The sequence below is a fragment of the Schistocerca piceifrons genome, chromosome 5, assembly GCF_021461385.2.
Source record: "Schistocerca piceifrons isolate TAMUIC-IGC-003096 chromosome 5, iqSchPice1.1, whole genome shotgun sequence".
NCBI classification, from domain to species: Eukaryota; Metazoa; Arthropoda; class Insecta; order Orthoptera; family Acrididae; genus Schistocerca; species Schistocerca piceifrons.
In genome coordinates this window covers 176695919-176708094 of record NC_060142.1, presented here as the reverse complement: position 1 = coordinate 176708094, position 12176 = coordinate 176695919, and the positions used below count along the sequence as shown (strand labels likewise).

General features: G+C 42.7%; 1 protein-coding gene across 1 annotated transcript; it reads right to left on the bottom strand.

The window, feature by feature from the left end:
* Positions 1-1179: 1179 nt before the first annotated feature.
* On the bottom strand, positions 1180-4511 carry LOC124798853 (trypsin-like). The gene is made up of 2 exons (XM_047262385.1): positions 4128-4511; positions 1180-1602 (listed from the first exon to the last, which is right to left on the bottom strand). The coding sequence occupies exons 1-2, from the start codon at positions 4509-4511 to the stop codon at positions 1207-1209; spliced, it is 780 nt and encodes a 259-aa protein (XP_047118341.1). The 3' UTR covers positions 1180-1206.
* Positions 4512-12176: the final 7665 nt, after the last annotated feature.

Below are 12176 nucleotides of genomic sequence, written 5' to 3'. Positions count from 1 at the left end.
TCCACAGTTCGGCCCTCTTGGCACAGTCAGACACAACGAAAACCCGAAATACCTTGGAGTCACTCTGGGCAGAACTTTAACATAGAAAAAACACCTTTCCAACTTGGTCAAGGAAATACAAACACCAGTGTACCTTGTGAGGAAGCTAGCAGGCAGTACATGGGGAGCAACCCCATCAGTCCTCCGAGGATCATCCCTAGCACTGGTATACTCTGCAGCAGAATACTGTGCACCAGTTTGGCTCCGAAGCGCCTACTGAGTGAAAGTAGATGTCCAACTGAACTTAGCTATAAGAGCAATTAGTGGTACAGTCCGGTCTACACCTAGTTGCTGGCTACCAGTGCTTTCAAACATCTGTCCAGCAGACCTCCGGCTGCTCTTTACAACCTCTGTCAGCAAGTTTCTGAAAACAACTCGATCCCTCTTCATGACAATATACTCTCACTGCCCATGAAACGCTTCAAATCTAAAAGACCAGCATATGAAATAGGAGTCGAAACGCTATCCACAGGATTCGACCAGGACGCAGAGTGGAAACGTGAGTGGCAAGCTACAAGAACCAGAAACCACGAACTTGTAGACAATCCATCAGTTCCAGTTCCAGCCTTCCACCAACCAAGGGAGGTGTGGGTGCAGTTAAACAGATATCGGACTGAAGAGGGTAGGTGCAAATACAACATGCACAAGTGGGGCTTTTCAAGTGACAGTGTGTGTGACTGTGGTGACACCCAAACGATGAGCCACATTGTGAATGAATGTCCTATCAGACGCTTCCGTGGTGGCATAGAGGAGCTCCATCAAGCATCCCACGAGGCACTCTGCTGGATCGAGTCCATCAACATCCGAATGTGGTCTGAGCCATTTAAAACTGGTGTACTGTATATAATTTCACATGTTCATTTTTATATATATTTCTTTGTTCTGCTAAATGTCTATTACTGTAATTGATGCATATGGTGATAATAATAATAATAACAAGATATATTAGGTTCGAAACAGTCTCATGAACTGCTCCGCAAATAAACGTAATTCATTAACGCCAGTGTATAGCGAGAATGGTTATTACTCGTTTATTTCTCAATGTAATAAATTTGTCAAAGGTTTGGTTTATTGAGAAGCGTTGTTTCATTTCACTTGTGTTGGTCAGAGAAAAACTCAGGACGTACAGCTTCGCATAGCGTAGTTTGGATTGGTCCGCTATGGCTGTCAGAAGCCAGTGACCCCAGTAATCCAGGAGCGCAAATTTCCCACGCTGGCGTAGACGGCGCCCCCACGGAGGCAATAGCCACTCATCCACGACGCGATACCCAGCTGCGTGCTGCCGCTCACCAGAGGACCACCAGAGTCCCCGTAGCACACGCTTTCGCCCGACTCTCCAGCGCACAGCATGCGTGGCGTCACTTCACGTCCCGTGGTCGGGAAGTCACACGCGGACCGGTCCCTGACGACGATGTCCACTTTTCTCAAGGTGCTGGGTTGGTACTCCGTTTCAGTTTGTCCCCAGCCGGTCACTGTGACTGCGACTCCGGCTGGCGGGTCGTATCCATCCTCTGGAAGGTTCACAATTGCCACGTTGGGGCCCAGTGGAAATGAACCATTCACCTGAAAAATAAAAGTCAGATAGACTGAGGGAAGACAAACATATTTTAGTAAAATTTCAAGGTTTAAAGAAAGCTTGCAACAATGTGAAACAGTACAGCTGTATGACACTGTATGAACATTTAGGTGGCAGAAAGACGTGGAATAGCGATATGCACATCTACAGATGGCGGTAAAACCTCGTATACAAGGTACAAAAGGGTAAAGCTGTCGTCTGCATTCAGGTGATGCTCGTTTCCGGCTTGAGGTAACAGACTGTGAACCCGAAATCGAAGGTGGAACTAGACGCAAGAGACATTCCAGTTCGGAAACCGTTAGGGATATCAAACTCCGAGATTCACATCGCTAAGAGTCCTTCACTTAACGACAGAGAACAGAGCATTTGCGTAGAGCTGTCATTGCAAACACACAAGCAGCTAGGAATAACCGCACAAATCAGTGTGGGACGTACCTCTCCTGGGCTCGTGACCATATCGGTAGGACTCTTCGCGACTGTAAGAAAAAAAAATGGTTCAAATGGCTCTGAGCACTATGGGACTTAACAGCTGTGGTCATCAGTCCCCTAGAACTTAGAACTATTTAAACCTAACTAACCTAAGGACATCACACACATCCATGCCCGAGGCAGGATTCGAACCTGCGACCGCAGCGGTCGCGCGGCTCCTCGGGCATGGATGTGTGTAATGTCCTTAGGTTGGTTAGGTTTAAGTGGTTCTAAGTTCTAGGAGACTGATGATCTCAGATATTAAGTCCCATAGTGCTCAGAGCCATTTTCTTCGTCAAGCTGCTCTTAGGACATGTGACACAGAACGTAATTGTCTGAATATTTTATAGTCATATCAGACCTAACCCATCAGAAATCTTACCAAAATTAATTATTTTCTTTGAAATTTTTCGTGAAATTCAGAGTACAGTCTTTGCTTATCTTTGCCAATGTCTAGCCAAGAATTCATAATGAAATTAAATATTCTCCTCTGCGTCTGCTAATTTTACTGAAATAGAAATAAATTAATGTTATTTTCTGTTATTACTTTTCTTTCTCCCGCCCTGTAAGCGGGCTGCTGAACTATTTAATTTCTATGCTCGTTGCGTCGGCAGCTCCCGACAACAATCGTTCTGCTTCGCGTCAAAAAAATTTAAATTTGATATAGTAGGTATAATGTCTAGGCAAGTTATCTACAAAATTAATAGCACACTTTGTCATATATGATTTTACTCTAAAACATAAGTTTCTTACGATACACAACTTTTTTTACAGAATCTTGCCCGTAATGGCGGCTAAACGATTCAACAGACAAAACACGACTACTCTAGGTATAGATACAGCGGTATGTGCATCTGCACTAGTCGGCAAATCAAGAAGAACAACCATTGCCCTTAATTCGGTTATATATGTAAAACCAATGTAATTTATCATTTCAGCTTCAGCGAGTGGACTGATGACCTCAGAAGTTAAGTCCCATAGTACTCAGAGCCATTTGAACCATTTCATCTACATCTACATCCATACTCCGCAAGCCACTTGGCGGTGCGTGGCGGAGGGTACCTTGGGTACCTCTATCGGTTCTCCCTTCTATTCCAGTCTAGTATTGTTCGTGCTGTGTGTGCTCTAATCTCTCTGATTTTATCCTCATGGTCTCTTCGCGAGATATACCTTGGAGGGAGCAATATACTGCTTGACTCTTCGGTGAAGGTATGTTCTCGAAACTTTAACAAAAGCCCGTACCGAGCTACTGAGCGTCTCTCCTGCAGAGTCTTCCACTGGAGTTTATCTATCATCTCCTGTAACGAAGCGTGCTGCTCTCCGTTGGATCTTCTCTATCTCTTCTATCAACCCTATCTGGTACGGATTCCACACTGCTGAGCAGTATTCAAGCAGTGGGCGAACAAGCGTACTGTAACATACTTCCTTAGTTTTCGGATTGCATTTCCTTAGGATTCTTCGAATGAATCTTAGTCTGGCATCTGCTTTACCAACGATCAACTTTATATGATCATTCCATTTTAAATCACTCCTAATGCGTACTCCCAGATAATTTTTGGAATTAACCGCTTCCAGTTGCTGACCTGCTAATTTGTAGCTAAATGATAAGGGATCTATCTTTCTATGTATTCGCAGCACATTACACTTGTCTACATTGAGATTCATTTGCCATTCCCTGCACCATACGTCAATTCGCTGCAGATCCTCCTGCATTTCAGTACAATTTTCCATTGTGACAACCTCTCGATGTACCACAGCATCATCCGCAAAAGGCCTCAGTGAACTTCCGATGTCATCCACAAGGTCATTTATGTACATTGTGAATAGCAACGGTCCTATGACACTCCCCTGCCGCAATATACAAAATAAAAATCAAACAAAGGGTGAAACAGAATAGTTTCTTAAACAGAAATGGATAAATGTGTTGAAGCAGTCGATGTATGAGCAGCAGATTGGTGGGTGCCCGCAAGGAAGTTGGCCATATTACCGCTATACCCAGTTCTGTCCAACTGCTGTAACGCACGTTTTGCCACTGACCACTCACCCGCATGACTGCGATGTCGTAGTCGCCAGAACTGCGGTCGTACTGTTCGTGTACGTAGACCACGGCCACGTCCAGCACGACGCCCCCACTGCTACGGTCGGAGGACCCGGCGCGCACGCTGTACAGCGACTGGTACGGCGCTCTGTAAAAGCTGACGCAGTGGGCGGCCGTGAGGGCCCACTCGGTTCCGATTATGGAGGCGCCGCACTGCTGGTATCCGGCATACTTCAGGGCCAGCTGCCACGGGTAGTCCTCAATGCTGGCTTCGGTGCCGCCGATGATGCGGCCGTGGGCTCGCGTTCGCAGCCGCACCGCACGTGGCGCCACCAGCTGCAGCTGCGCAGCCAGCAACAGGCACAGCACGGCCACCTGGATACCTGCCATAGCGGGTCTCACGTCTCAGCGAATGAGCTGGTCGAATTTATAACACGCCTACTTGCTCTCGCCGTACTGTTATCTTCGTCAGTCAAGTAGATCGGACAGGACTGCTGTCATGACGATACTGCCGTTTTATCTCTCTGCGAAAGGTGTCGAAATTGTGTAATACAGGAAGTATGTACTTATCTTAGATGACAATAAGAAGTTTCGAAAGCGCTTGATCATTACTGTGATATTCACAAGTATAAACAGTGGCCAGCCACTTTCGTATTGAAACATTTCGGTGATGCAGTGTGAGAGAGTAATGAGTATGTGATTGCGACATGGAATTGTTACCAGCTCTGCTTCATATTTTAAGGGAAAAAGCAGACTAGCAAGAAATCAGCCCCCGATACCGAACGAAGTTTGTGCGCATCTGATATTTATTACTCGATTCGCCCCACTGCAGCTTCCTAATGTGAGAGCGGGGAGCACTGTACAGCAGAGTTAGTAAGATATTTGTGAAATACTGGTATGAGATTGGTAACATGCTTTGTTCATTAGGTCAAATTGCGCGGTTGACAACCTTCAGCTTCTTAGAGAGATCTCTTTGCTTTGAGAATTTTTGATAAATTCTAGTGTCTGATAATACTCGTCGGCTTTGACCAGTGACCTCATACCGAAGGCAAGGATGCTGGCCAGCGGCAGTCTATGAAAGGAACGAATCATACTCGTGAACCATAGAGTAAATATCTCTGGAGTGAGCATTCACAAGCGCAGAACCGATTTTGTGTTGTCAACATACATTGCCGGCCTGGTCACGTGATCTCAGGACATCGTGTGTTTGTCCGTATAGCGCCCTGTATATTTAGAATGTCACTACATCCCTAGTACAGACGGATTCTTTTCGTACGTGTCGTTGCGCAGATATTTAACAGTATCCATTGGATACCAGGAATAATCCGGCTACGTAACTTTTAAGGGCAAGTGATATTACATTCTGCTTCTTTGCAGCAGGTGTCATAGTTCAGATGCACTCGATTTTTGGTAGTTTTCGCTATGATGCCGCACTTCATAGTATTACAGAGCCTGACGTATATTTTTGCAGTGATAGTCGTTTTTGCGACCTAAAGCACAATTTTTCGTACTGGTGGCACGTTGAGGTATTTATTTAACGCATTTATTTACCCCCAGTTCATTAAATAAATAGTAGACTGAGTAATCTATGTATATAATCGACAAGTTACTGATAAATGTATGGAGGATAGTATTTACTGAAACAACTAACCTGTCCCTTTCCTGTTCCACTAGCAAATTTACGAGAGGAAGCGGTTGTTTGTAAGCTTTTGTACGAGCCGTACTATCTGTTTTATAGTCATAAAATCGTAGAAAAATAGGTCTACAGAATCAAGCCTTAATTATAAGGCGTCTCGAAATTTTTAAACACATACAGTGTCACTTACTAATATGATTACTATAATTAGAGCTACATGGTATGTATCCACGAAAAGTTACTATCCCTCCTTTCACGCACTTTTCTTTGCATCCGTAGCAACAACAGTAATTCCCCTTGCTATTACACTATCAACAAACAGTGAAATACAACAAAAACTCTTGATATTATAAACTTCAAACGCTGCAGAAAGCACACATGCACAGCGAAGTCCCGAAAACACGTGACAATCCTGGTTTAATGTTGACAACATGCGCAGAACGCTATGATCACTCCAGAGATATTTACTCTATGTCGTGAACAAACGAATGTAGCATTCGATAAAATTACACTCACAGCTAAGGGGCTTATTATTTACGCACGAATTACATCTAAACGAGTTGGAAATAGGAAAATAAATAAGAACAAAAATGGATAAAAAATTATGTCTGATTACAATTATTATCACAATTTATGCTTATAGAGGTTGCACAGAGAACTGTTAAATGTTTTACAGTAAAGCACATGGTGAAATCATGCTGTTATAAAATTACCGTAATTTTAATATTAATTATTCATTCAAACAGGAAAAGCGCTGGCAAATTAGGGTTTTCGGAGGGGAGAAACTAAATTACAAAAGAACACCAAAAAACAAAGCGAATAATAAGAAACACGAATGAACAACCAACACGCAAAATAAACAATGGCAGATACAGAACTAATGAAAATCCATAAGAAGTAAAAAATATTGGAATCGATAACTACAATTGACGTACATATGAGGTCAGTTCTAGTTACCGATACCAATATTAAAAGCTTTTAAGCTTAAGTCCAGAGAGCAGTTTCGGTTGCAGAAATGGTATATTTAACACTCGTCAAAGAAAAACGATCTACTTAATTAACCATCGAACAATTGGAATCGGTAACTAGAGTTGACGTACATAGGAGGTTCAGCCTAATTACCGATTCCAAAGTTTGCAGCTGTTTCGCAGTAGTTCATAATACAATTACAAGGGGAAAAATATTATTACATTTGACACATCTCTGAAAAAACCGATCCAGTTAATAAAGTATCGAATAGCTGGATCTAGTATTGACCTGTATAGGTAGTTAGTTCTAGTCACCGATCCCAATTATAATGACTTGTTCGCGCTAGTTCGTAGAGCAAGTAGTACTACGGAAGTCCCATCACATTTCAGTGCACAATCCTGCTGCAAAAACGTCCTAAGTAAAGAACGATAGAATGGCTGGAGCCTGTGACTAGAATTGACCTATGTAGGAGATCAGTTCTAGTTACCAATTTCAACTATTCAGTCACACAATGGTGGGAATCGGTAACTTGAATTGATCGACATTTGGAAAAACGATGTGCATAACGAACCATGGACTGTTTGGGAACGGTAACTCCAATTGACCTGTATACCTAAATTCAGTTACCAGTTCCACCCGTTCCGTGGTAAATGGTACATCAATATAGGTCAACTGTAGTTGCCGATTCCACAAGTCATTATTTTTCAACGTTTTTGCAGTAATTATGTACAATGTTATATTGTAGGATTTTTATTTCGGTGTTACTTTCTGTACTACTGCAATAAATAAATAATTTGCCACGGAAGTTCAGAGAGGAAAGAAGCAACGGAAATCCTGAAAGAAACCACTGCAAACAAACGTTGTAAAAACGCAGAACTTGCATAAATTGTCCTATGTAGGACAAATCCACTAATCTGTTTGAAAGAACATTATTGTCTAAAGTATCCAAAGTAATAAAGAAAAAATTTCCAAAACCGGAAATCTTTATCAACATTACACACTCAAAAAAATAAAACGCAAAATTAACCGAGCGTTGGAACCGATAACCTTATTACACGTAACTCACACAAGCTACAATAGATCGAAACGACAATCGAAATCGTCGGAGACGTGTTTGAATGCTACCCGGTCAAGCTGAACGCTTTAGACACACTGTCCAGCGAGTGCACCAAGGTGGACGTTCCCTGCTATTTTGGGGTGGCATTATGTGGGGACGACGTACACCACTGGTGGTCACGGAAGGCGCCGTAACGGCTGTACGATAAGTGAACACCATCCTCCGACCGACAGTGCAACCATATCGACAGCATAAAAATTGAAGCACTTGTGTTCGAAATCTGTCGGTCTTGTTTAGTTCGAACCCACAGCAATTGCACCACTCGGTAACGCAACAATTCCCTTGATCTGAAATAATTAACGAAATACGCTTCGCGTGTTCGCGACAGGCTGAAAAGCTTACGCGAACTTGATAACTGTAGTTCTTACGCCCGGTTTGCGGATGAGTGTTCAAACGCAGATGATAGGATATCTTGAATTATAAAGTCCATCACTCAAGCCGATGCCACATCATAGTTTTGCGAGGATGTTGGTTCATTAATTAATGCAGCGTCGTCAAGGCGTTGCTACGGTGTCAATGCAACAACTAATACTACATAATTCCAGAGATAAAGTACTCTTCGGACAACGTACAGGAAGCGTCGTATTTCGGTGTAAACTTGCTGTTGACTGTTAACAAAATCACTAAATCACCTTTAACTTCTCCGTTCTCTCAAGAAATAGTTAATTTCACAATTAGACAGTAAATGTCCATTAAATGACGTAGCCGACACGAAGCATTAAGGTTATATTGGAGTTCATTAAACTTCGTAATTACTTAAACCTGCACTGAAAACACACCGATCTTTCATTCAGGGTCTTGAATCTATTTCCATCAGCGATTGTGACATTGACTACAGCCTCCGACAACACGGTGTAACTGTAAGTTCTTCGTGATCGCGTGTAGCTGTTTGCTACTGAAGACTAATAGTAGAGTTTATGTCGGCAGTTGGTATATTTCTGTGTCCTTTGATGTTCGTGACAGTCACAAATCACTAAGGCTAAGTCCCAGCGTTACTCAGGTATCACACGATTTACTTTTCTTTCACATATAAGAACTGCTCCGTTGTCTGGCTAAACCGTTAATGTTTTTTACTTCAGTTCGAAATTATGACTAGTACGTCAAATCGATACAGAAAAACTTTTAAAACTTCAGATCGGTTTGAAACAATCTAGTAGCGTTCAGTAGGCTTACTACTATTGCGACGTCTACAGAAGAGTCTGAATAACATCTCCATTGAAGTGTTACATTGTAGTCGCAGCGAACTTACAGCTCGATGCGGCTACAACTCTCTTCTTGGATAAATGTTATCTCTGACGTATTTATGATCTGGGCCTTAACCTTCGTAAATAATATATTTTGAATTAGACTAAGAACAGCCGACCAATTGCAAAGGATAAAGTAATCTTTACCTAGGTTTCAATAGATATAAATCTATCTTCTTCAGAAGACGGCTGTATTATAACATGAAGTGATATGTCCTTATCGTTTAGGCAAACATCTGCACAGTTACATTAATGCAGATGTTTGCCTAAACGATAAGGACATATCACTTCATGTTATAATACAGCCGTCTTCTGAAGAAGATAGATTTATATCTATTGAAACCTAGGTAAAGATTACTTTATCCTTTGCAATTGGTCGGCTGTTCTTAGTCTGATTTACGTGGAACCATTGCTGTAGCGCAGCTATGTTTAAAGTACTGATATTTTGAATTATTTATGTAAAGTATCAGGTTTCGTATCATCTGACATTATTTCATTTAGTCCTTTCCTTATTGTGGTGTCACCGCCAGACACCACACTTGCTAGGTGGTAGCCTTTAAATCGGCCGCGGTCCAGTAGTATACGCCGGACCCGCGTGTCGCCACTGTCAGTGATAGCAGACCCAGCGCCACCACACGGCAGGTCTAGAGAGACTTACTAGCACTCGCCCCAGTTGTACAGCCGACTTTGCTAGAGAAGCTACACTGACCGATACGCTCTCATTTGCCGAGACGATAGTTAGCATAGCCTTCAGCTACGTCATTTGCTACGACCTAGCAAGGCGCCGTATTCAATTGATAATTAATATTATGAAGCATGTACCGTAACGAGAGATGTTCTACAATGGTGGATTAAAGTTAAGTAATCTACCAGTTACCTCCTGTTTTGCTAGTCTTATTTCTCTGACCTTTTCCAGACCTAAGGCCAGTCAGCGTGTAATTAAACGCGTGGATATCGGCCTCCTCTAGAAAAACAGTGTTGGCTCTTCTGCCAACACTACACTTATAATAAACGTTATTAGTTACATAGTACTCCTGTTAGTCAAACTTGCAGTAGTGTTAATTTTGTTGTCAGTAGTTCCCGTCGATGTGAGGCTAACTAATTTTGCTATTTCTTTTACTACTAAAGGGCTTTCATTAGGGGTTCCATATTTGGAGTGTTACAGTGTATAACGCAATCTTATAATGACGCTATTATAAACCGTACTGAGGTGGATAGACTCTCACATAATTTATTCATCGAATTAATTGATCAAAGTTTCTTTCACAGCCCGAAAGTTCCCACTCGTCTCCTGCGTGAAATGAGCAGAATAACGAAATGCACACATTCTACTCCACCATCCTACTCCCAATCACGAACACGCCGGTATACAGCGTGACTACGTAATAAGGTAGTGAAATGACATTAATTTGCATGTATACCAATTCAGGTTTTAGAAACGCAACATAGTCTGGTTTAATGGCCCTTAATAAGTTATCAGGTTCTTCCGTCGCCTACAACATAATGCGAAGTGTAGGACTCTTGGTTACCACCCAGCTATTCAGTACTTTGCGTTCGGGCATTAGGCAGCGAGTGACAATGAACATGGGCGTGAGGAATGTGAAAGTTGTACATTCAGAAGGTCGTAACTGCGTACTATCAGACCTATGGCCCCAATTTTAGTACGTAATGGAATGCTGGAGCTGATGTCTTACAGGTGTACATTTTTCTCCTTAAAATGTGGGGTCGAGTTGATGACATTTCGTCGCGATTGGAACGCTTGGGCCTCAAGCGGCTGAAGCTAAGCAATTTCGATTGCTTCTGTGGGCTTTAATGTTGATTTCAGATGTCTGAATGACTTATGAGTGCGCCATTTCTATGCGAACCAGCGCAGTTCTTTATCTCACCTGCTACCTTCAGGTGATGGCATCAGACTTTGCTGTTAATCGCTTCCCATAAGATACAGAATTCAGTGATTGATGTTAAAATCTGTGAGCTTTATTTGATCTCTTCTGTTAAGTGATAATCTGAACGTAAAGGCCGGCCAATGTGGCCGAGCGGTTCTAGCGCTACAGTTTGGAACCGCGCGACCGCTACGGTCGCAGGTTCGAATCCTGCCTCGGGCATGGATGTGTGTGATGTCCTTAGGTTAGTTAGGTTTAAGTAGTTCTAAGTTTTAGGGGACTGATGACCGCAGCAGTTAAGTCCCATAGTGCTCAGAGCCATTTGAACCATTTTTTTGAACGTAAAGCCATAATTTTTGTGGTTTGTAAGAGAAATTCGACAAATTACTTTTAACATGAGAGAGAGAGACAACTCGCAGCACATTTCGGTTCATACAAAGTGTTAGAAAAAACGTTCACACAGCAAAAGTTGGAGTCCCTTAACCCTTAGTCACCGAAATAGAAGTAGTCTCCTAGATCCGAAATCTGAGAGTTACAGTCGCTGTCTCATTGCATCGAACTATCATCGCCACCACTTTAAACAGCAGCATTTGTCTTCACTACATCGCCGCCAAGGGGCCAGCTTCTCCTGCAGCGGACAAACACTACCTCCAGCGCCGGATGTCACAACCACGACGAAGACTTCAGAACGAGGACATAACTGAAACCGATGCTATAACAACAGCTGGCATGTACACGCCAGCGCTGCTACCCAGACAACACGGGCCATGACTATTTATCGGACGTTTGCAGGGTCTATCCACTACACCGTCACTGCAAGCAGGCACAACACAACCAGAAACCAACCAGCTACAAATCACAAAACATAGCTAAATATTCCCTTCCCCGTTATCCCACATGTGATCTGAAATTCCTAACGTGATGTCACTACAGTCACAGTTGCAGATCCAGCAACCGGTGACTTCTTCATAAACAGAACTATTAATCCATTCATTCCTGCTTCGAATTATCTCCTCTTTTGGAAACTATGAAACCATAAAAATTCTCACAAAGCAGCAACCATAACAACCACAACTTTCACATCGACACTAAAGGTTCACGGCAGATAGCAGAAGGAAGAGGGTGAAACCCAAGTCAGTAAATACCGGTACCCCACTTCTGATCAATGTAATTAAGGCGGTCACCGAGCGTAATATCGGATGACCA

Coding starts and splice junctions, on each gene's coding strand:
- LOC124798853 (XM_047262385.1), bottom strand. CDS start 4,511: ATGGCAGGTATCCAGGTGGCCGTGCTGTGCCTGTTGCTGGCTGCGCAG. Junction 1,603..4,127: donor ACGACATCGCAGTCATGCGG/GTGAGTGGTCAG, acceptor TTTATTTTTCAG/GTGAATGGTTCATTTCCACT.